Here is a 25,938-nt window from a genome sequence, read left to right on the forward strand (position 1 = left end):
AAATTTTTATTCCCTTCAGAAGCAAGGGTATTATACCATCAAGGTTACAACTTCACTCCTGTGGGAAAGGAAAAAACCCACTGTGAAAAAGCGATCTTTACTACTTTCTGATTCGGGTACTTTACATTGGCAACCCAGATAGGATAATGTCACTAGGTGATGGAGGTGACAGAGCACTGTCACAGAACAAGGGAACTGGGGGTCGGTAGTAGACTGTAAGCTTCACTTTGCCATGTTCGCTGAGCTGTGTGTTTAAGAGACATACACGGCAGATCATAGATATAGTCCTATTGAGTGGCGTGGTATGTTTTCCCTTTAGTTATGGGCATAAGACAAAGTAGAGTACAGGGGCCTCCTGCTTGCCCCAGGAAATGTGCCTTCTCTAGGTGTGAGAGAGGAGAGCATCTTCCTCCCTGTCTGCCCAGGGCTGTGGCTGAGCTGAGGGGCAGGCATGGCTGGGGAGCTTTGTCTACCCAAGTCATCCTCCTCCTCTTTGCCTCAGAGTGCAAGGCTCTCTCCCCTCAAAGCAGGGAGCCATCGTCACGTGGACACTCAGGGACTGGGCCAGCAATGGCTTTCACTGCATCCAAGAAGACTCCATCCCTGCCCAGCCTCCCAAAAACCCCGAGGGCTCTCTTCTAAAGGTTTGTGTCATGGTGTCGTTCTGTCTGAGTCATGAAAACCTGGACAGAGTATTTGATATGTATCTGATAATGTTTCCACACAGTACTCTATTCTCTCCCCAAATGCGGTAGACAGACTGAAAGCCTGGACACCAGCCCTTCAGGGAGGCACACACCCTTCATTCTTTAGTGAGAATTGTTATCAAAACATCGATTTTACTTTGGACATTCCAGATGGTTCATGGGATATAGGTTCCGTTCAACCCAGAGATACAGATGGAGGAACTCTGCACATAAGTAGCTTGCAAATGCTAGAAAATGGAGAATTTGAAGAGTTTTAGGAGTTCCATTTTGGAGATGTATTGTGGACTGAGCTGTGTCCCCCCCTTCATATACTGGAGTGTTAGCCTCTAATATAGCTATATCTGGAGATAGACATGTGTGTGTGTGTGTGTGTGTGTGTGTGTGTGTGTGTGTGTGTGTGTGTGTAGTTATATTGTAATTTGCCTTTTATTTTATAAGGGCTTACTCACAGTTAAGAGATTGCCTTGAGGCTGGGCGTGGTGGCACACGCCTTTAATCCCAGCACTTGGGAGGCAGAGACAGGTGGATCTCTGTGAGTTTGAGGCCAGCCTGGTCTACAGAGTGAGTTCCAGGATAGGCTCCAAAGCTACACAGAGAAACCCTGTCTGGAAAAGAGAGAGAGAGAGAGAGAGAGAGAGAGAGAGAGAGAGAGAGAGAGAGAGAGAGAGAGAGAGACAGATTGCCTTGGGATCTTAGAAAAGACTAAAGTTTTAAACTTGAAACTCCGAAGATTACAGAGGCTGTTGAAGTTGGAATGAATGCGTTTTGCATTATGAGACAGCCATGAGCCTGTGGGGCCAAGGGCGCTAGGCTTTGGTATCAAGTTGAAGAGGCTGGGCTCATGAGGGTGAACTTGGATTGTCAACCTGGTTGGCTTTAGGAACACCTGGGCCATTAAGGAGCACACCTTTGGGTGCATCTATTGTGGGAATCTGTGGGAGACCAGCTCTGACCTGCTCCCACTTTTTGAAGGGTTCTTAGGTGGGGGAGGAGGGAATTAAGAAATGATAGAAAGAGAGACCTAGCCGACGAGAAGAAAGAAACACAGAAAAGCTTCAGGAAGGCCTGAGTCAATACCCAGTAGCCTTGAAGTTTATTCAAAAGGGCTTTTTATAATATGCCAAGGGGAGAGGCAAAAGACCTTCCCCTTGCAAGATCAAAGCACACTGTACAGCCAAGTGTAGACCCTTCCAAACACCTGTTAACTATGCCCGTGACCAAATCATCTCCTTATGCAGCCCTGCTGGGTAAAGCAAGCCCAGATTCTCTGACCCTGAATAAGTTCTCACTAGGAAGCCTCTGTGGGCTCCCACAATCTACGAATGTGTTCCCAGAACCACTGATGAGGAGGGGAAACCCACCCTGGATGTGGTGGCACCATCTCCTGGGATGGGGTCTTGGAATGAATAAAGAGGGGGAAAGCAGAAAGCCAGCGGAGCATTTGGTGGTCCCCATTCTCTGCTTCCTGGCCAGCACCAAAGACAAGCATCCCGCCACCGCCGTGCCTGTGCCTTCCCCTCAGTGAGGGAATGTGTTACTCGGAACTGGGAGCCAAAACAAAGCCTCTCTTGCTTTGCTGTTTTGTCAGGTACTTAGCCATGGCCACAAGAAACACAAAGCAATACATAGAGATTCTGGAACATTCTATCAATTCAAACAAAGAAACTAATAATATATTGTAGCAGGAATCTTTAAAAGTTCTTATTAATAAAATCAAACCCGAGGCCAGTTATTGGGGTCCATGCTGGTAGATCAGAGAGACAGAACAAGTCACAGCTATCTCACCTCGCCGGATCCTCAGCTGGTCTTGTCTCCTCAGACTGGAGGCCTCTGAGTACTCATCCGGAATGGGTCTCAGCTGAATTACTGCTCAAAAGCCTGAATGCTTAACCAGCCAAAATGCTTAACCAGCCAAATGCCTCTAGTTTCTGGTCCTCACACCTTATATATCTTTCTTCTTTCTACCACCACTCCCTGGGATTAAAGGCTGGCTTTCTGGGATTAAAGGTGTGTGTCACCATGCTTGGCTATTTCCAATGTGGCCTTGAACTCACAGAGATCCAGAGGGATTTCTATCTCTGGAATGCTAGGATTAAAGGTGTGAGTGCCACCATTTTCTAGCCTTTGTATTTAGTGGCTGTCTGTTCTCTGACCCCAGATAAATTTATTAAAGTACACAATATTTTGGGGAACACAATACCACCACAATATATGAACTGTGAATTGATCCCTAGAATAAAACAAGACAGAAGGAAACATCTGAAGTGAAAATTCACCGAATGTCAGAAAAGGAACTTAGCCAGAAAACTATGGTTGTCTGCATTTGGGGATGTCTTAAGAATCGTTACTGGAGCCTTTTTTCTTTTTGAGACAGGGTCTCATTATGGAGCGCTGGCTGGCTTGGAACTCTCTTTGTAGACTAGGCTTGCTTCAAACTCACAGAGATCCACCTTACCTCTGCCCCTCAAGGGCTGGGACTAAAGGTGCGAGCCATCACACCTGACCCTAGGCTTTTTTTTTTTCAAGTAGGAGGAAATGCAATTTCTCTACAATTCTACATTATGTCAACATATTTTTCCTATGAGAAAATAAATACAAGACCACAATATGAATTTTAGGTCCATTTATCCATCCAACTATCCTTCCCTCTAGTCACCTAATCCACCCATTTATCTGTTCATCTGTCTGTTCAACCATCCATCCACCCATCCACCTATTCGCCATTTATCCATTTGACTATCTATTGATCTGTTTCTCATTCAGTTATCATACACTTGTTAAGTGTCTGCCACATGACAGGCATTTTGTTGGCTTTTGTCAGGCATAGCTGTGATTGAGACACACATCTGTTCTCTTAGAGGCTAATCTACTGAGGAAGGAAATCAAAATGTAAAGATGGTGAATGAGAACCGTGGCAGCTGACGTGTGGGGCATTACGATGTATGTCAGAATAGTCCTATGCCTCTGTGAATTCATTGGTTCATCAACATGTCCACCTGCAGCTAGATAAGCTCACATGAGCTTCCTTTGTGAGTAGCTAGCCTCATTTGGCTGAAACTTGCATAAGACACTGGGATAGTAAGAGTAAGCTTCACCAGACATTCCTGACGATATTCAGAAATAAGAAAGTGGCAGCTGGCAGATCTGGGTCAGACTGAAGGGAACAATGATGGACACGTCACTCCTCTCTCTCACCCCTCTCCCACCGCTGACTCACAGCCCCGGAGCAACTAGAACTGCTTATTATGGCTGAGTCAGGCCCTCAAGTATTTCCAGCTTTTACATGAAACTCCCAAATTCCTGCCAGGTGATTGGTGTTAGATGTGGGTTTAACTCAAGGATAACTGGAAGGAAAGTGGTAAGACCAAGAGAAGACAGGACCTGTGTGTGGCTGTGGTCCTCACTATGGGAGCCATGTTATTCTTTAATGTTAATGAGGGGATTTTATGCATTGAAATTACAATTATCAGAAAGAGAGAATGTTTCAGCTTCACAGAGGGATGCGGCCATCCAAAATAAAATCCACCTCGTCAGACGAAGAAACAGCGGGGCTGTCTCTACCCTGTCTGGGATGCCCAATCAAGAGAATGTGGGTCAATAAGCAGGTTTAGTGAGTTTGAACCAGTTTTTCTTCAAAACCACCTGTTTTTAAGAGCAGTGGTTCTCAACCTTCCTAATGCTGTGACCCTTTAAAAATACAGTTCCTCATGTTGTGGGGACCCCCCTCCCCTAGCCATAAAATTACTTTTGTTGTTACTTCATAACTGTCATTTTGCTATGGTTATGAATCGCAACATAAATACCTGTGTTTTCTGATGGTCTTAGGTGACCCCATGAGAGAGTCATTTGACCCCCTCCATGGGGTCGCGACCCATAGGTTGAGAACCTCTGTTTTAGAACCTCATGTAAGCAAAGATGCACAGAAGAATACACGGGAACAGGGGTGTAGATCAGGTTACAGTGTGTGCCCGACATGCACAAGAGCCTGAGATGATCTCTATGTGTAGTGCAGATTAAATAAAATATACATTGAAGTATATGGAGGCGGAGCTATTTCAGGAGAGGAAGGAAGGGAACCAGGCTAGGAGGAAGGTAGTCAAGAGAGGTTAATGAAGGGGTAAATATGAACAACACACATCATAACCATGTGGGGAAGTGTCATAACAAAAACCAGTGTATCACCACACATTTTGTCTTAGAATTAGTATATGCTAATTAAAAAGTAAAAAGAAACCAGCATGAGTTAGGACGTGAGCTGGAGACAACAATACAGTGGGCCACAAGGCTGATGAACAGAGAACTGCTGCTCGGGTCCAGCCTTAAGCCCTGGTGTGGGAGCTTGGAGGTCTCCGCCAAACTACCTGGCGCAGTGAGGATCTGGTGGAGTGGACCTAGAGAGAACTGCAGACACTTGCTGGGCTTGAACCTGGAAATCTGGGCTAGAAAGTAAGGCTGTGGTAAACCTGAGTCCCGCTTTCCCTGCACTGGAGTCTACCACCACCCAGGGGCCAGCCACAGCGAGAATAAGGCCAGAGCGGGTCTGTCCAGGCGCCAGCCACAGGGCCTGTGTGTCTCTGGGCTCACTGGCCCCAGCGTCATTTCCCCAGTGCGGTTCTGATTCAGACCACCAGGACATCTATTAGGCTCCGAGCCAAAGCAGAGTCACTGCTAAACTATGGCCCTCGTGAAGCCACACACAATCCCCAGAGCTGGCCTTGCTGAGAAGGAAGGGATCCAGGTCCCCCGCTGGGTGTCGGAGGCCTGAGCAGTTTCCAATCACCAAAGCAGCACCAAGAGCCGTCCTATGGCACAGGAATGGCCCTGTGTTCGTCTGTCCCATGAGGACGTGGGGTCCTTGTGGGCTGCCCCTCAGCGGCTGCATCCTAACCTAGGCTATTAGGATTTAATAGTAAACACTGGGCAAGGGGAAGGGCAGTTAGACCAGGGAAGACAGGAGGTCAGGGAGGAAAGACGTGGCATCCTGGAGCAGCTGCTGAAGGCTACACTTCCTTCAGCAAGACTCTTGGGCTCTGGGGGGTCCTGGGCAGGAATGTCGAGGGGTCAGATGACTCTAAGTCCTATTTAAGGCCCAGAGCCTCTAAGTATTTGGTAACATGTGACCTCGGACGTCCTTTCCAGGCTCACCTATAGATTCTTCTGAGTCCCCTCATGGAGAAGACCCAGGGAACCCTTGTTTCTTTGGGGACCAGCAAACGTCTATGTGCTTTATGTAGTATGAAAATCACATTACTTTAATCAGTTTTCACAATCACTTGGCACGGAAGAGACCAAGACCCACGTCTAGGATACACGGTTAATCTTAAATACATAGATAAGTAAGTAAATATCCCCACACGTCTTTCAAGTGTGGTGTTAGCTCTGGTTTGCCTCCACATTCTCGGCTTTGGCATCACTGCCGTTAATCTAGACTTCCATTACGTCACTCTGGCACCCCAGTCTCTCTCACACATCGCTCTGACAGTGGGGGAGACACCTTGAAGCAATTACAAAGGGAAGAGGATTAAAATGTAGTTAAATCCAATTCTCAGACCAGGCTGGTCGAGTGGGAGCACCGTCTCCCGGTCCCTGTGGGTCCTCCCGAGGTGCTCTCTCACCACAGGCGAGATAATGGGTTTTGATTGAAGGACGCTCTTCACAGATAGCTTTGGATATAATGTTGAAATGTACACATGGATTCATATAGGGGCATGCCAAAACATCACAGCTGCAAAATCTGTGCAGTTTTGATTACACGAAATATAGGCCTCTCTGAAATACGCCAACCAACTTGTGTGGTGCTGTACTTCATTCACCCTAATTCAAACCTCCCTGCCAAGGTGGAAGCTAAGGACTGTTGCCCCGTTTTATAGATCAGATGGGAGAAGGAGAATTCGGAGAGGGAGGTTCTGATCTGAGTTCAGAGCGATGCCCTGTCATCCTGGTCTTTTAGGACACACAGGTGCCAGACAAGGTGATAATAATACAGGGGCTGTGGATATAGCTGAGTTGTAGAGACCTTACCTACCATATACAGGGCACAAGGATCATCCCTCCTGGCACACAGAGACACAGACACACACACACACAGACACACACACACACACAGACACACACACACACAGAGACACACAGACAGACAGACAGACAGACAGACAGACACACACACACACACACACACACACACACACACACTGGTTCCATCCTTCCCAACACACAAATACAGACAGACACATGCACACACAAATGCACACTAGTTCCATCCTTTCCAGCACACAGACATAGACAGACAGACAGACAGACACACACATACACACACACACACACACATTGTTTCTATGCCTCCCAGCACACAGACATACACACAGACACAGACACAGACACACACACACACACAACCTATAGTAAAAGTGTTTTGAAACTAAGAATGTGCAAGAATTAGGCTACTGGAAAAAAACATGCTGGCATGCTGAGCACCAAAGCTTAGTCATTTTCTTCATGGAGGGAGGTTGCTATTCAACTATTTAACTGTCTCCTGACCCATTAGATTTAATGAACAACTTAATTGCAAAATGACGACCTGTGGGAAAGCCTCTGTGAGTGTTGAAAGTGTAAGTTATCCACGGTTGCTTTCTTGATGCAAATCTCAGCCTCTGGGTGTGGGTGGGGGGTCACATTTCACAGGCAGACAGCAAATAAGACCAGGCCTTGCAGTGGGTGGCTTTCCACGGAGACGGGCCTGGGAGGGGTCCTTGGAGCAAACCATAAGTTCCTGAGGATGTCAGGGGAGCTTGGGGCTGGGATCTGCTTCCAAAGCCTTTGCCGAGCCAGGATGTCATCCAGGGCCATGATTCCTCATACACAAGCTTTTTTTTTTTTTTTTTTTTTTTTTTTTTTTTTTTTTTTTTTTTTTTTAGGCTGCTAGAAAACAACTGGGTAATGCATATGTTTAACCTCAACAAGTTCTAACCAGCCCTGGAAACCATAGGGTGGACAGGGCCAAAAAGCTGGTTGCAACTTGGACACCTCATTAGTAGGGAGACTCATCCGCGGTCTCGCTGGGGGGTCCTGGCCCCAAAGGCTCTGTTTTCATCTTAGCCCCTTCTTGTACACCCGCTGCCTAAACAGAAGGAAGAGAGGCCCTTCCTGGGTCAGGGACCTTCTGGCAGAGCGGCTGGGATCCTCGGGTGGTGGTGGCCACAACTGCCAGGCTGCAGCTAACTTCCAGCGCGGTCGCTTCCCCCCAGGGGCTGGGGGAGGGGGGCTGGGAGAAGAGTGCTCTGCCTGTAGTGCTTTGCTGGTACACAGATCCAGCTGTGGACCCACAGCTGCATTCCACAGGCTCAGGCGGCCACCCCAGGGCAGTCCCCTGAGCTCATGAGCTGGCAAGAGAACAAAGGGACCGAGAACAAAGGCTCAGCGTTTGAAGGACAGTGTAGACACTTTCAAAGGCCTTTAGCTGGAAAAGCTGTGTGTGTGTGTGTGTGTGTGTGTGTGTGTGGTGTGTGTATGTTTGTGTGTGTACATATCTGTGTCTGTGTGCTGGGAGGGATGGAACCCGTGTGTGTATGTGTATCTGTGTGTGTGTGTACATGCCTGTGCGTGTGTGCTGGGATGTACATAATGTGTGTGTGTGTGTGTGTGTGGTGTGTGTATGTTTGTGTGTATACATATCTGTGCCTGTGTGCTGGGATTGATGGAACCTCTGTGTGTGTGTGTGTGTGTGTGTGTGTGTCTGTATGTGTGTCTATACACATCTGTGTCTATGTGCTTGCAGGAGTGGAATGTGTGTGTGTGTATGTTTGTGTGTGTATGTGTTCATGTCTGTCTGTGTGCTGGGAGAGACAGAACCTGTACCCATGTGCATGCATGCGTGTGTGTGTGTGTGTGTGTGTGTGTGTGTGTGTGTGTGCTTGTGTATGTGTACATGTCTGTGTTCTGGGAGAGATGGAATCTGTGTGTATGTGCGTGTGTTGTGTGTGTACACTTATGTGTGTGTGTCTATGTGTATGTGTTTATATTTGTGTGTGTGCACATGTCTGTGTCTGTGTGCTGGGAGGGACAGAACCTGTACCCATGTGCATGCATGTGCATGCATATGTGTGTGTGAGTGTGTGTGTGTGTGTGTGTGTGTGTTGTGGCAGGGAGGAGGGCGAAGGTTAATTCCATTACATCTTGAAGAGAAACATGAGATTACATGTAATTCTTTCCGGAATTTAATTTAAATAGAATGGAAAAGGACAGTAGTTTTCTTTAAAATGTTTTAACTTGGGATTTAAGTTAAGCAGGGCTGCTTCCCCAGATATGATTAAACACACATGCACACACACACCACACACACACACACACACACACACACACACACACACACACACTGCACTCTGACAAGAGTGGGAGGCATTTTGTGCCTTGGCCTCAGACTGACGGATTTCTAGGTCAGCAATTACACCATGTCCAGGTCTCAGTCTGGCTGCCTGCTAAACACAAGGGGATCCTGGAAGGCCTGTTCCCTGCAAAATCACACTACCCTGGAGATGGAGAAGAGTGAGAGTTCTGGACTTCACAAGGGGGTCTTTTTCATATGGTAAGAAGCAAACAAAAAAGATCTCAAGATCTTGATCAGATCTTGGCCTCTCCTGGGTCTAGGGTGAGAGTTACCACACCCATCCCACCCCATAGATAGTCATCTGTGCTCTGTCACCTTTGTGCGTGGTAAGCAGACACTGTGTCCTGGTCCCCAAGATGGACCCTTTGCTGTATCTTGGGATACATTTCTCCTCCCCTGCAGAGGTATGCAGGAAGGGGTGTGGTGGTATTCCAAGGACTTGAGTGTAGACTGTTTGCATTGATGCAGTGGCTGTCTCAAGGCAGTGGGGGAATAGACAGACAGGCTTGTCTTGACATTGAATGTGTTTTAGCTAGGCTCTATGTCTCTTTGAAGTGTTTGGGGACAGTGGCACAATGCTGAAAGCCACTTTTCCCGTTCTTGGCCAAATCTCTGTGCTAATGCTGCGTGCGTGTGCGTGTGCGCGCGTGCGTGCGTGCGTGCGTGCGTGCGTGCGTGTGTGTGTGTGTGTGTGTGTGTGTGTGTTGGAGGGTGATATGTGTTTAAACCATCCTCTTGAACAGCCCAGGCACAGGTTAGCGTCCCCCAGCTGCTTTAGAGAGCTTGTGTGCTCCACCCTAAAATGGTTCTGGCAAGAAATACTTGTCTTTCTCTCGGTTGTGGGGCTGTAACTCGGGACTGCTGGGCAAGTGCTCCACCACTGAGCGACATCTCCAGCCCAAGGCTGCCTCCCCAGGGGAATCTCTATCCTGCCCCTCAGTCAACAGCAGAGCTGTTGTACATTGGCCGTCCTTCCCAGACTCATAAAGGACCACTGGCCTCAGCGAGGCAGGCAACTTTGGGGGGAACCTCAAAAACTCCCATCTAAAGCCTTGCCCAGGGCTCTCCCTTGGGTTTTAAATGCGGGGAAGCGAGTGTAAGCAGACCCAGCTGCGCTCTGTGGGGCTGATGACTTCCAGGTGTGCAGAGGGAGGCTCCTCCTTGCCGGCTTCCCTTTGCTAATGAGTCCAGGGCACCCACCCCCCAGATCTGTTCGAGGCAGACAGTTCTTCTGTCTCCCGGGCACTATCAGCTCACCTCTCATGTGGGGAGAAAAGCCAGAGAACTTTGAAGGGGAGCAAGGATTGGAATGGCTGTAGCCTATGCAGCTTTGAGAGCCCTGGCCGCCCCGAGGACTGAGCAGGGAGACGTCATGGGGCTTACCATGCCTTTTCTCCCGGATTATGGAGTTATGCTTGCTTTATTATTTTTAATTGAATCTTTTACCGATGTAATTATAGATTTATATGGAGCTGTAAGAAATAATTAGGGGAGAGATCGCTTTTATGCTCTGCTATGTTACACCCGGTGGTAACATTGTTTGAAAACTGTAGCACAATCGCCCCTTCAGATCTACCCGGGCATTGGTTCCAGAACCCACTAAACCTCTAAGGAAACCTAATTCCATGGCTGCCAAGTCCTCATATGAAATGTATAGTATTTGCAGAGACCTTGCACACACCCCTGAACACTATAAATCAGCTCTAGTTGACTCACAGTACCCAGCACATTGGAAATGCTATGACAAAGCTGCCACACTATATTGTGTAGGGAGTAATGCTTAAAAAAAAAAACAAAAAAACAACAAAACAGTTCCTATATTCAATGCAGACAGACTTTTTTCCCCAAATAATTCCCACCCATGGTTGATCATATCACAGTCTAGATATTGCCATTGAAACAACTCACCTATCTTACTCAAATTTTCTGTTTTACTTAAACTCTCTCTCTCTCTCTCTCTCTCTCTCTGTATTCATTTAATGCACACACATACACACATGCATTTCTAAACAATTTTATCACCTTCGTAGGTTCATAGATCTCTCACCACAGCTGAGGTGTTGTTATAGGGGAACCAACCCATGGGATAAGGATGGAAAGACAGGACACGGGATTCAAGCAAATATTTGCAGATCACATAAACAACCAAGGGATAGTATCTGAAATAGGGAGAAGTGACCCAGAAGTACAGAAATAACGATCCCTCAAGGGATGGCTTTTATATCCAGGCTCATCTCCAGCTTCCCTCGCCCCTGGACCGCTCAGCTTTCCCTCGTTTCATCTGAACACGTCTCGTCAGTGGAATCATGTAGGGTGGGGGCTATCTTCCCTTAGCAAAACTCCACAGAGATTTATCCAAGTTTCGACGTGAGTCAATGGTTTGCGCCTCTTGACTGCTGGGTGGCCGTCTATGGTAGAGATGTACCTCAGGTAGATTAACCAGCCACCCGCCCGCTGCAGGGCATCTGGGCTGACTCCAGTTCGAGGCTGTTACCACTGCAGCTGTTGTGAACATTCGTGCGAGGGTCTGCAGGTGGACAGTAGTTTTCATTTCTCAGGGACAAAGGTCTAGAAGATCCACGGGTGGGTTAGACAGTACTCATGTGTCAGTTTTTATGAAAAACTGACAAACCGTTTTGTAGGGTGACTAATCATTTTCCATACACACTAGAGATGTGGGAACAGCCCGGGTTCTCTGCATTGTCATCGGGGTTTGCTCTTTCTGTTTCTGTTACTCCCACACTATGTATGTGGGAAGGGTTTGCTGTGTGGGGGTGGGGGTGGGGGCAAGGAGGGTATTGTTTGTCTTTTGCTTGTTTTCTAATAGGATCGTTTTTTTTTGAGTTTTCATACTATTGGGTTTTACATGCTCTTTCTAAATTCTGGATTCTAGTCATCTGACAACTGCGTGCATTGCAAATGTTTTCTTTCTGTCCATGTCCTTTCTACCCCCTTTTCAGGGCTTTTGAAAAAGCCCAACTAAGTTTTTTCCTTTTAGGGTTCGTGCATTTGGCAGTAAGTCTGGGAACTTTCTGCCTAGCCAAAGGTCCCATGAAGCTTATTTTAAATTTAATATTCTCATATTTTATGTATTTGCTTTTTTTTGTTGTTAATTTTGTGGTAAGATTTTGCAAATATTACCTAGCATAATCTCAAACTCTTAAACAGTTGGGAACCTCAGCCTCCCTACTGGCTGGAGTACAGCTTTATTCTTTTGTGGGGGCTGAGACAGGGTCTTTCTACATAGTCCTGCATGTCCTGGAACTTACTACATAGACCAGTTTGGCCTCCAACTCACGAATAGCTGACTGCCTCTGCCTCTCGAGTACTGGGATTAAAGGCGTGCGCCTGGCACAGCTTTGTTCTTATCCTTATATTTTAAGTTTCAGCCTCTGACCTACCTTGAGTTAATTTCCATAAGAGTTGTGATGTTTATGTTGAAGTTCATTTTTCTTTTGCATGTGGTTTTCTAACTAGTAAAACGCTACCCTCTTTTATCAGTTCTCAGCTCATGGGTTGAGACCCCTTTGGGGGGTCGAATGACCCTTTCACGGGGGCCACCTAAGACCATCGGAAAACATAGACATTTACATTACAATTCATAAGAGTAGCAAAATCACAGTTATGAAGTAGCAACGAAAATAATGTTATGGTTGGGGTCACCACAACATGAGGGACTGTATTAAAATGTCATCCCATTAGGAAGGTTGAGTACCACTGCTCTTCTATCAAGTTACTGTGTTCCTCTGTCATGACTTGAGGGCTGGCAAGGTGCCTCAGTGGGCAAAGGCACTCCTGCCAGGCCCGAGAACCCACGTTGGATCCCTAAAACCCACACTGTGGAAAGAGACCTCGTTCCCACAAGTTGTCCTCTGACCTCGACTGACACAACATGGCGTGCATGCACACATAATAATAACGTGTGGTCACTTTAAAATTAAAAGTTAGTTGATCACATTTGATGAGTCTTTTCTAGATTCTCTGCCCTGCTCTGAGTTCCTGTGCTACCAGTCAAACCATGGGACCCTGCTGGCTGCGGCTACACAGAGCACTTAGTAAGATGGAGTGCTTCCATGTCAGTCTGCTTCCTTGAGGTTGTTTGAGCTACTTGCCTTCCCGTACAAGGAGAGAAATTCAATGCTTTCATAGTATATTCACAGACTTGTGCAACTGTGTAGATAAAAGGTAACCCTGCAGGTCAGGGACACGGAGCATCAGAAAGGCCTGTGCAAGGCTGCTCCTTGGCTGGAGTCTGGAAACTTGGCCTGTGGAGTGTTCCCAGTGGCGATTTGCTGGCAGGGGCGGCCACGGTGTGCAGACTGTACAAATACTACAGCTTATGCAGAACGCCTGCTTTCTTTGGGGGGGGGTATTTTTGGGTGTTCTCTCTATTATTTAGACATGTGCTGGGCACAGGGTGCTGCATTATCAGCTCCCGATAAAAACTTTGAATATCAAGTCTCTAGAGTGCTAACTCAGGCAAATAAATAAATAAATAAATAAATAAATAAATAAATAAATAGATAAATAAATAAAATCACTCAACATATAGCTACATTTTGTTGGTTGAGGAGTGGGCTCTGCAGGACTGAGGACTGAGCGTGGAGAAAGATGACAGAGGGCAACCTCAAAGAGGTTCCCTCTACTCTGTTTCCGTGTGTGTGTGTGTGTGTGTGTGTGTATATAACATATAATAAATTATATATGCATACACATGCACACACACACACACACACACACACACACACACACACACACACACACGAGTGCACGCGCATGTTCACCTGTGGAGACCAGAGGTCAATGTCAGATACCTTCTTCCCCTATTGCTCTCCACCAATTTTCTTCTTTTTTCTTTTGGACAGAGTCTCCCCCTGACCCTGGCGCTCACTGACTTAACCAGGCTTGCTAGACTGGCAAGCTGCCTCCCAGCACTGGAACGGCAGCCGCATGCCTCTGCCACGTGCTGCTCCTGTGTGGGCCAGACCTCATGCTTCCAGTCCTTTCCTCCTCTTCTCCGCAACCCGGCTGGTCATCTGTACATCACTGTCACAGATCTTAGCCACACCGCAGTCTTATGCCAAGTCCTAGGAGCCCTTCCACCCGATCCCCAAAAGTGGAGATGGTCTTGGGGATCACTGACACAGTGGTAGCAGTGATGAGGGACCCCAACTCAATATAGCATCATTTGGGTTAAGGGAGATGGACTAGGTTGTTAGAGAGCACACATTTGGGGTGATCATCTCTTATCATTGTATAAGGTCCCCTTTTGGTCCCAAGTACCTTTCCTTATTCTGAAGTCTATCTTATGGGATGTGAACACAGCCACTCTTGCCTTTTTGAAATTATATATATATATATATATGCATATATAATTTATTATATGTTATATATAATTTTTGATATTTTTAATCATGTGTATGTACATGTCTGGGTGCAGGTGCTTGTGGAGGCTGGAGGTGTCAGATCCCCAGGAGCTAGAATTATAGGGAGTTGTGGGCCACATGTGTGGGTGCTGGGAATTGAACTGGGGCCCTCTTAAAGAGCAATACATGCTCTTAACCTCTGAGCCATCTCTCCAGCACCCAGTGTTATGTTACTTCCATTTTTAAAAAACTTTTAACTTGTCTATGTCATCAAATTTGAAGTATGTTTCTCGTCGGCAGTATTTTTCTTCTGAGTCTTTTTTCTTTGTTTTAAATCCATGCTGCCAACACTCTCTTCCCATTGGTGCTTGGAGATAATTTACAATTAAGGTAATTGTTGGCATGCCGGCTCTTCATTTTCCCTTTATATGACTTGTTTCTATTTGTTTCCTTGGGTTCTGAGTTGTGCTGCTGAGTCCTGGCCTTTTAGAGAGTTACTTTAAGCATAGGATCCCATCTTGCTTTAATTACAGCGTTTTGGGGTACATATCAGTATCATTCTCATGGCAGCTGCCTGAGTATTAAGTACAGTATTTACATCCGAATCCACAGTCTGGTGTTCCTGAGCGTCACCATTTTGGATGAAGGGTGGACATCTCTTTTCTTTTAGGCCCCTTTCCCTTCCCTGCTTTAATGTATCATTATATGGAGTGCAGGTCTTTGCTAAAGTAATGAAATACGACTTCTAAAACTCAAGAAGGAGGAGGGGGGAGTGGGAGGGGAGGGGAAAGAGGAGGAGGAGAAGGAGAAGGAAGAAGAGGAGGAGGAGGAAGAAGAGGAGAAGGAGGAAGAAGAAGACAGCTTATTATATGCTTCTGTGCTTCCGCTCTGGCCGCGGTTTCTTCTTTGTGATATCCCAGGGTTCCTCCTGCCATCACCCCCTTGTTCTTTGAAGGATCTCCTTCAGCTCACCTTCAGGGGTGAGTTGGCTAGTGGCAAGTCATTTTCCCCCCTCATCTTCTTTTTTCCTTCATTCCTGAAGAAAACTTTTGTGAAGTTTTATTTTAAAGTGTGTGCATGCTTGTGCAGGCATGCGGCACACACTCAGCACACACACACACACACACACACACACACACACACACACATACACACACACACACACACACACACACACACACACACACACATCAGTGCCGGCGCTCAAGGAGGACAGAGGTATCAGATTCCCTAGAGCCGGAGTTACAGGCAGTTGTGAGCCTCCTAATGTGGGTGCTGGGAATCGGGCTTAGAGCCCTCTGCAAGAACAGCAATGGTCGTTAGCCACTGAGCCATCTCTCCAGTCCCTGAAGGTAACTGTGCTGCATACAGAAGTTGGAGTGGACAGTCCTTCTCCTCCAGCTCTTGAGAACTATGGGGGCCAAATCCATCTGGTTTTGATGAGAAAGGAGCTTTTTGGAATCTGTCTCAGGTCACATGTCTCCACCTTAATAGATTTCAGGATTTTCCCTGATTGTGTTTTTCTTTTTCTTTTGGTTTTCAAAGGCTTGATTTTCAGAGGCATCCCTGTTTTATTTCTGCTTAGTGGTGTAGCTGGTTCCTGCCAGTGCTGTTTGTGGAGGGGGCAGAAGGGCTTCACTGGCTGGACTTGGGAATCTCTTTCCACCGTGTGCTCTGTGGAGGAGGAGCTCATCTTCCTGCCTAAAGATGCTTACCCACTGAGACTGCCCCTACCAAGAGCTTTAGAAACAATCTCTTCATGGGCCAGACTTCCAAAGCTCATTGATGACTACACGTATGTTGATCACACAGTACAGGGATAAGTCATGTTTCCCTGTCCTTATCTCTGTCCATGGGTACTTTTCTCTCACAGTGATGATAAAGCCATTTCCACCCCCACCCCCACCCCACCTCCGGGCCCTGTCTCTGTACCACTGAACAAGTGCAGACTCCCTGTGTGCCCACAGCCCGTGCCACTGTGGATGCCTGCTGGTCAGATGTTTCTTTAGGGCATTCCAGGCTGCCTGGATGTCTGTAGGGTGACAGACAGCAGGGTGCTTTGAGTGAACAAGAAAACACAGAGGTGACGAGTCGGCCAGAATGCTCCAGGGTGACTGAAATCCATCTCTTCCCTCTCTTGATGTTTTTGATGACGTGGCCTTTCAGGTGTCGTGATTTAGCGTGGCTGAGAGGTGTAGGGGAAGAGCCATTGGAGGCGGAGCAGGATGAGTGCGTTTGAAGTGGACTTGAAGACGGAAGGACATGCTTGGCAGTGCCATTTCTCTTCTCTTCTTTCAACATGGAGTCCCCTGGCTGCCGATCCTGAGAAGCCGGTCTCAGAGCTTCTGAACGGCTCCTGGTTGGTAAGCACACTTCTGACGGCTCCTGGTTGGTGAGCACACGTCTGATGACTTCGGGGCCCAGGTACCCATCACTCTCTTTCCTGATCTGTTCTTCTGAACCCTCACTTTCCGGTTTTCTATTCTTCAGCAACTGTTCCAGGACCTGCTGTGACTGGGGGGTACATCTCTGTCTCTGCAGCACCATAGGTGAGGTAATGTATGAACCAAAGAAATTTCTCTCTTACGGATCAGGGAGCCGAGAAGTCCGGTAATGACACCAGCAGAGTCCATGTCCGGTGGAGGCGCCCTCTCTGTCTCTAAGGCTCTAAGATGGATGGCATCGTGCTTGATATAGCTCCATAGCGGATGACAGAGGAGCGAAAGGGACGCATGCTCTACTCTCACAAAGCAGAAGAGACAAAAGGGCCAAGCTGTTTCATGAGGGCGGAACGCCATCCATGAGGGTATTGTCACTCACAAAGGCTGCCCTCCCACACAGTGTGTTTGTGTGTGCAGATATATGTGTGGATGTGTGTGCATGGGTGCGCACATAAGGTTCCGGCTCCTAACACTATTACATTGGGGATTTCAGTTCATCTTGAATGTTGGCGGGACACAAGTGTGTTCAAACCACAGCACGGTAAAACAAATGAAGCTCTGTGGTTCTGCTGCTGTGAAGATTCATGAGTGCACACAGTCTCTCGAGAGACCCCTGGACCAGCCCCGCACCAGCCTCGAAGGCCATGGCCCCTCACTTGCCTTCCAGTTTCATATTCTGCCTCACTCCACAGCTGCACGGCACAAAGCCCAAGCTTTCACATCCCTTCCTCTTCTCCACCCAGGCCATGCCTGCTGCCCTCTCCCACGTCACCTGTCAGAATCCCCCTATCTGTCCTGCATGGCTCAGCTCGAAGCCCAACTCCCTCATCATTTCATTCCTTTACGACTCCTTTACGTCAGAATGTCTGATCCCCTTCTCATGGGGACTTTGTACATTTCTGACACTTATGTGTGCATCACATTAAACACGCATCTTAGCTCTCCTATTAAGCGAGCAGAGGGGAGGGGCCGTGCCTCGTCCACATCCCAGGCTTCTCAACTTAGTCCCTCAGCAGCCACTCCCCGTAGAGGGACCCTCATAGAAACCTGTTATTGTTAAAATGAGAGGACTTTGAGAGAGAATGGGATGCTGCTGCTGCTGTGGAAAAGAAATTGCCCTTGGTTTCTCAGATGTACAATCACCTATTTATGCCAAGTGAAGGCCCGGTAGACAAATGAGCGGAGCAGTGTGGTTGGAAAAGGAGGCAGGATTGGAAGGCTGCCAGTGGTACCCAGTGGGTGGTCTGTACCTCAGGTGCTTCTGGGAGGGGGAGAGGCCAGCAAACTGGGAAGCTTGGTCTGGTGGTTGTGTTTGGGGGAGGCTGAGAAGAGGGTGGCCGTATGAGGTCCATGGGAATCCAGCTGGCCCTCAGCATTCACCCGGGACTGGCCCCAGGCTTCCTCCAATGCTCAGGTCCCTTATATAAAATGGGTGTCTGCAAAGGCCCTAAGTGACTCCTCATGGATGCTTGAAGCCATCTCTAGATTACTTAATATCGAAAACAATGTCATGTGCTGTGCAAGTAACTCTTATGCTGTATTATTTAGGACCCAGTCATAAGACGAGATGTCTGTGCGTGCTTAGGACAAATGCAAAGATCACAGGGGGAACTGCTGCTGAGCACATGGTCTCGGTTTTGTTGAATCTGAGGATGGTGAACCTTGAGTGTGGTTCAATAAGGAGCCTTAACAGGACCGCTCTCTGCGTAGGATGACAAGGGCTTACATGAAATATCAGTCTCCTTAAAGGGGAAGAAGAAACAAGGATCTGGAGCCCAATGGAGTCAGCGGTGGCTTGGGGTGACCGTGAGTATCATAGATGGAAAGTCAGGAAGAGGAGGCAATTTCCAGGGAGGTTCTAGGTTGACGTTTCCATTCCCCGAGTGTGAGGTTCCCATGGGTCATCTCGATGGGAATGTCCAGCAAGCGACAGGCAGAGAGGGTTTCCTAGGGAGTGGGTGGGGAGAGGACCGGAGAGAACAAGATAGAGCAACATCCTTGTCGGGGGAAGGGACGGTGAAAGACGGATGGTCAGAGGCTCCTGGGGCTGACGGGAGTGAAGACCTGGGAAGGTCAGAGGTTAAAGGAGAGTGCAGCATTGGGGGAGGGGGGACACATGGAGACCTGAGGACAGTGATGCTTCCAGGAAGACTTGAGGAGAAATGGCTTGGGCGACTAGGAAAACGATTAGAATGAATCGCCTAAGAAAGTCAACTGGAAACGGGTTACTCTGGCCAATAACATTGCCAAGGCTGACGAGGTGTGTCGGCCACATGTGGTGTACGTTTCTGCCCTAATAAGGGATGTGAGGTAGAACAGCCCACAGATCAGTGAGGTACCACTAAAGTTGGAATGATTTTTCATAGGAACCAGCCTGGCAGGCGAGAGAGCTGACCCCCGGGGGGTCAAGAGAGTAAGAGAACTAGCCCTGCCCTATATCAGCTACATCACACAGGAGAGCAGGCCCTGTACCCCGCTTGGGCAGCACACTAGAGCTGACCCTGTTGTCTGGTCAGAGGTGAGCCAGCCCTGGGGTCATGAGAGCAGGAGAGCTGACCCTGGTCCCCCATATACCCCCTACAGCAATCTAGAGAGAGGACCCTGCACCTTGCGTGGGCAAAACAGTAGGGCTGGCCCTGGCGACGTGAGTGAGGAGGACCTGGATCTGAGGGCCAGAGAGCAGGAGAACTGGAGAACGGGCCCCGCCCCTTGCTGCGGGCTGCTTCGGGTGAGCTAGCCAAGGCAGTGCTGGAGAGCTAGCCTGGGTAATGATGATGAGGGGAAGCTAGTGGGCTGACCAACCCAGCTACCACCCAGGCCCAGAACCAGGGCTAGGAGTTGGCTCACGCTAACATCCACCGAATCTGTGAACTACTGGAGCAGTTGAAAGGGACGAACCTACAGATCCAAAACAGTAGGATCTCCACGACACAGGACAAACACAGGATATCTAAGTGGAGCCTCAGTGAGAGCCCATTATCTGTGGTGTAGCAGAAGCCAGAGGCCTTGAGCAAGACTAGAGCCAGACCAATGGCTCGTAGCCATGAACACTTGCAAGTAAAGATGATCGTACTAAAGGGTATAAACCGTGTGTCTCAGTGGGCCACACTACAGCTTCCACGACAAGATTCTTCTTTTTGTTGTTGCATTTATTTTTATCTTTGTTTCGTTTCTTTGTTTTCTTTGGCTTTTGGTTTTTCTTTTAAATTTGGCTGGTTTTGTTTTGTAGGTTTCGAGGGCAGAGGGTAGATGCAAGGGGACAGGGAGAAAAGTAGGGAATCCACAAAAGGAATCAATAAAAGCTAAAAAAAGAGAAGAAGGCAGGCTTATGTCCCACGACCAAGGTCTTCAAGGACAGACACTGACCTGTGACAGCTTTTTTTACCCAGGAGGTAGCAGTAATGGGAGTAGAAGAAGGAGCTTTTCTTGATATAGATTCCATCATAATGATACCTGCAAAACAGAAGGTCTCCATTACTGGATGTCCAAGCACATGCTTTTTTTTTTTTTTGCTTTTTGCTTTTTGCTTTTTGCTTTTTAACGAGACAGGGTTTCCCTGTGTAGCTTTGGAGCCTGTCTTGGATCTCGCTCTGTAGCCCAGGCTGGCCTCGAACTCACAGAGATCTGCCTGCCTCTGCCTCCCGAGTGCCAGGATTAAAGGCGTGTGCCACCGCCACCGCCGCCCGGCTCAAGTACACCATTTGTGTGCACAGTTCCTCTCCTGATGACGAGAGCAGGTTAGGTGTTCCTACCTCATCTCTGACCCATCGTAAGCCCAAGCCCATCATCCCACGCATTTCCACAGCCCTACGAGAGGGCTGCTGCGTGCTCAATTCTGCTTTCTCAGTGTCACATTTGCTCATCTCAGAGAGATGTCCTGGACAGGCCTCCTGTCCTACCATCCTTCGCGCCTTTCCCGGGACTCAGCCTGCAGAAAGCCAGACTCCTTCCTCAAGGCCCCATCTCCGCTGTGGAGTCTGTGAAACGACAGCCGTGTGCCCGGGCTAACAACAGAACCAGATTTCTTCAGCTTAATTACTGCCAAGGTTAGATCTGGCAAACTCCGCACTGTCTCAATTTCTTTGTGGGCAGCCAGTGCTCCCTCTAATTGGCTTCTGTCCCTGCTCACTGATTTCCTGTCTTGATTGAAAACAAACAACAAATGACAATGATAATTGCCTGGCAATTATGATAAGGACACATTCGATGGCACTGGAATTTCCTGTTAAAACTGCCACCTTGGGCCCCAGCCTCTTGAGTACAACCGATAGACTAACTGACCAAATATTTAGACAGTTCAGTTCAAAGAGTAATTGAAAACAATTGGCATTATTCTACGTGTGCAATTGTTTAAACATTTTAATGAGTGGCCGCATTTCTAAACGTTTAGAGTGTACATCGTGATCTTCATATTTTGATAAGATTTTGAAGCAAATGAATGCAGCGCTGCCTTGCGTGACCCCCGGCACAGGGACTCGGGCTGAACCGCGGCACCATTTGGTGAGAGCTGTGACGTAGAGCTTATTCCGTGTCACACGTTTTGCCGTCTGTTGTGATTTGCCCACACTGTCGTTTCCACCACTTAACACAAAGCAAACATCATAACTCTACCTGGCGCTTCCTCGTGTGCCCAGCCTCCGGGTGCCCAGGTCAGGAAAAACCAAGCGCACGAGCTACGGGGACAAGCAGATTTAAAGATGCAATTTGAAAAGGGAAAACAAACTCAATTTTATCTATACTTACAAATAGTATAATGGGTTATAAAAAGTATACATGTAAATGAAATTAGGGGGCCTACCAGATAAGTAAAATATGTCACGGAGTGAAAAGGGCCATTTAAATAAACCTTGGTGTCCAGGCTGGGGTGTGTAACGTCCTGGTGTAGATTCCCAGCACCAAACCTCTAAGACGGTGGTTCTCAACCTGTGGGTCACGACCCCCATGGGTTCTCCTAGGGGTGGCCTAAGACCACCAGACAACACAGATATTTATGTTACGTTCATGACACGTAGCAAAATCACAGTTATGAAGCAGCAATGAAATAATGCTATGGTTGGGGGAGTCACCAAAACATGAGGAACTGTATTAAAGGGTTGCAGCATTAGGAAGGCTGAGGACCACTGCTCTACAACAAAACTTTGTTTTAGGGTCTCAGTATTAATATGCGTTCTCTGTGTTTCTAGACGAAATCACCGGCATCTGATAGTATGTGCCGTCTTGCATTCTGTTCTCTTCAATGCTGCACCACTGGCCGGAGTCATGAAAATTCTCTAGAAATTGGACTACCACCAGCGGCATGGGTCTAGCCTGCGGGCTGCCGCCGTTGTTTGAATGCTTTCTTCTTTTTCTGACGTCATAGTTATTTTCATGGCTCACCCCTTTTTCTCATTCCCAAGGCTTTTACCAGCGAAGGGTACTAAACTGTCGAAATAACAGCTGCTTGGATTCAAATTCACATCTCGGGGCTGAGTTGCCTTGATGTGCCCTGTGTTCAGGGATGCCCAAGTTCCATGTATCAACAGGAATCTCTCATAGTTGCCTTACCAAGGGGTTAACCACAGGCCCAGTATCACATCTGCTAGAAGTAGAAATCTTGCATGTAGGGGCACTTTGGAAGCCAGAACAGGGAAAGCCACATCACTGCCAATGATGTCTGCATTTTGTCTGGAAAAATGCTCGGCCAAGATCCTGCTGGGCTTTGTACACTCACCTCCCTTTTGTATTATCTTCCAGCAGCAGCCTTTGAGGGAATGAGAAGGGGTTTCCTCTTATCTGACTTTTCATCTTTCTCTCATCCCTGTCTATCTGTCTGTCTGTCTATCTTGTAGTGGGTACCTGTTCCACCAATGACCTTGAGGTACCAGCCCCTAGGGTGTGGCCTTGGGGCTAGCTTAAGACCCGAGGGGCACATACACTTCTCTCTCTCTTCTCTCCCCCAGGGGTTTGGATGATGTGGACAGACTCAGGCAGCAGGAGCGGTGTGGGACAGGACATCAACCTTCCAGGACTCTGCGATGATTTTGCCTTATTCTGTTTAGTGAGTTGTTTTCTCCAATTTATGTCCTAATAAACTCCTTAGATCCCTGAAGCAGACTGCCTTGGATTTCTCGCTATACTATCTATCTACTTATTATACATCTATCTGTCTATCTTCTGTCTGTCTACCCGTCAGTCCACCAGCCATCTGTACGTCACTCTCTAATCTACCTATCATTGCTGTGTTTACACAGGACGGCAGAGTAAAAGGAGGGAGAGAAGGATGAACAGTGAACCATGTGGCAACACAACCTGGGACTTGTATCTGTGGGCATTTATTTATAAAACTAAAAAAAAAAAATTCCTGAGCTCACTCCTATACAGTGACGTGGAGATGAGGAAGCTCACAGGGCTTCTCGCTGAGGGTCCACCATCTCTGCTGAGAGGGGTGTATGGGAAGGGCGGTCCAGTCGCTCCAAGTGTTTCCTATGAGGTCAATGCAGTTGCCATCTTATGACAACCCAGACCTCGTGTGGGTCGGGCAAGAAGGGCCTTGGTGGATAAACAGAGAGCAAGGCTACTGCTCTAGGTTCTGTGAACACCACCCACAGTCTGCTCGGGCCAAGAGGGGCAAAGCACGTTCTGTGGCCGGAAGTCAGCAAGGTGTGAGAGAGCTGGAGTTGGGGAGAACACTGACTTTTCCGGTATAGTTGCAGAACACAAGAAAGCAGGCAGACACCAGGAAGCTCCACCGGAAAACTTGTCTCCCAAGCCGAGGGGCACATATTGAAATGTGCTCAAGGCAGGTACTGAAGAACCCATCACCAAAGGGTCCAGCTGGGGCTGGAGAGATGGCTCTGTGGTTAAGAGCACTGTCTGCTCTTTCAGAGGACCCAGGTTCAATTCCCAGCACCCACATGACAGCTCACAACTGTCTGTAACTCCAGTTCCAGGGGATCTGGCACCCTCACACAGACATACATACAGGCAAAACACCAATGCACATAAAATAAAAATAAATATATCATTTTTTTTAAAAAAATGGGTCCAGCTGGCTCTTAAAAGAGTACAGTCTAGCTGAGAGGTGGTGGCACACACCTTTAATTCCAGCACTCGGGAGGCAGTACCAGGCAGATCTCTGTGAGTTCGAGGCTAGCCTGGTCTACAGAGCGAGATCCAGGACAGGCACCAAAACAACACAGAGAAACACTGTCTCAAAAAACAAAACAAAAGAGCACATCCTCTTTGTCTTTCCTTTCTCCCTTCTTCCTCCCAGAAAGGTTCAACCAACACCTGAAGCAGGGTGAGACAGGAGACAGGAAACAAGCCCCCACACCTGGTTCTTCGTGGCATGGCACAGAGCTGGGAAACAGGGAGAGTGCACCACTTGGAAGCTGCGCTAGAGTCCGGGCACTATATGAGGGTGGGCGTTTCAAGTATCAAGCTGCTGTGGCTGAGTGGACTAGGGTGACGAGAACTTTGCTTCACCCAGGGCTTCAAAGGAGGCCTGTTGCCTGTTCACTAGCTCATCAGGGCAGGGGGAAACGGAGGAGCATCGGTTACACAGGAGCCAGGGACAGGAGAACCAGGTCTGTGATCACCCCCAGCTCTTGCTCTTCCCACAAGCGTGTGCGTATGTGTGCAAATGGACCACGCACGTGCGCGCGTACCTACGACAGTGAGGCTACAGCCAGCACTGATTTCCCCCTTCTTAACACTTTTCGATGTCCACGTTGCTCACAAAGGAGAGGCAATCCTTTTCTAATCAGAAAAACATTCGTCCGTGCTATTTTAGCAGAGGAAGCCGGCCTCCGGAAACTCCCCAATGAATGGAAGACATCCTTTGCAGCCAGAAAGCGCATCGCACACTGCATGCCTATCCCAATCATCTGTGCAGGAACTCCTTGGGAATCAACTCAGCTCCCGGGGGAGGAGGGAGGAAGTGAGAATTGGATATTTTGCTGTTTCTCTTGTAAACATGCTTTGCGGTCATATCCCTTTCCCCTTCCCTTCTCCATTTAGCCACGGCTTTGGCACAGAGGACACATTCCCAACAATCAGTCCCATTCCACTGGCCTGTTCTCCAGGCAACGTGCCAACCAAACTTAAATGTTAGAACCTTGGCATCTTGGGGAGTGGACTCTAAGGGAAATATTAAGACAAAGAATTCAAAATACATGCAGAGGTCAGACACTGGAGTCTCTCATTTCTTTCCTTTGGAATGCTCTGCACTGTGAAACGAGGCACGACAAGATCTTTTTTTTTTAATCTTTTTTTTCTGTTGTTTGGTGCAGAGACTGGACACAGGGGCTCCCCATGCTAAGCAAGGGTTCTACTACTGAGCTATATTCCCAGACCCCAGATCCTAAAAGGGGGTGGAAGAGAATTTTCTTTTAGAACTGAACAAACTCTAACGACACCATTCAGAGAGATGGGAAGACGTCTCTGCAGTCTTAGCCCAGGAAAGAGCATGCCCTGCTGACGTCACCTAGTTCCTTCTGAGAAGATTGCTATGCCAGGCTACCCAGCACTCTTGCAGCGCCTTTGACCATGTTTCCTAAAATTCCGAGTGATGAAATCGCAAACATTTGGGCTGTGTGATAGCAGGTGGGAATTCCCAGCGGGCTGGAAAACCTTCCTGAGTCACCTCGTGAGATGTAGTGATAAAGGGGCCTGGAATATTTCTTCCTCTTTGGTTTTGATTCGTTTATTGACATGGAGTATTTACAGCTTCTAAAGCCGTCCTGGGAGACCTGCTTATGTGAGAAAAAAAAAAAAAAAAGATTTATTTTTGTTGGTGACAGATTTAAAGTGAAACTAAGGGAATGACAAGAAGGATCAAAGCCCCGAAGAAAAGAAGAAACAAAGGGAAAACAAACAAGAAAACACTCCTGCACCTGAGCACAGTAGAGAGGCGCTGGGTGGCATCCATAAAGCCACTTTTAGGGGGAATATCCACAAACTGAAGTCATAATAAAATGGGTAGGCAGGAAGGTGGCTTTAAGGAGCCAAGAGTAGTTGTGACCAAGGCAAGGCAGTAAGAGCGGTTGCTTCCCATATTCAAG

The 25,938-nt window shown here is 47.8% G+C and overlaps 1 protein-coding gene across 1 annotated transcript in view; it reads right to left on the reverse strand.

Annotated features, from left to right (window-relative positions):
- The window catches only part of Rfx8 (regulatory factor X8), a 64,478-nt gene that overhangs the window by 31,500 nt on the left and 7,040 nt on the right, over positions 1-25,938 (reverse strand). Inside the window, exons 3-4 of the mRNA XM_028865765.2 lie at positions 21,509-21,570; positions 20,264-20,350 (exon numbers count right to left, since the gene is read on the reverse strand). Coding sequence (XP_028721598.1) covers positions 20,264-20,350; positions 21,509-21,570 — 149 coding nt within the window. The remainder of the gene's footprint in view (positions 1-20,263; positions 20,351-21,508; positions 21,571-25,938) is intronic.

The sequence above is a fragment of the Peromyscus leucopus genome, chromosome 16_21 (assembly GCF_004664715.2).
Source record: "Peromyscus leucopus breed LL Stock chromosome 16_21, UCI_PerLeu_2.1, whole genome shotgun sequence".
Lineage (NCBI taxonomy): Eukaryota > Metazoa > Chordata > Mammalia > Rodentia > Cricetidae > Peromyscus > Peromyscus leucopus.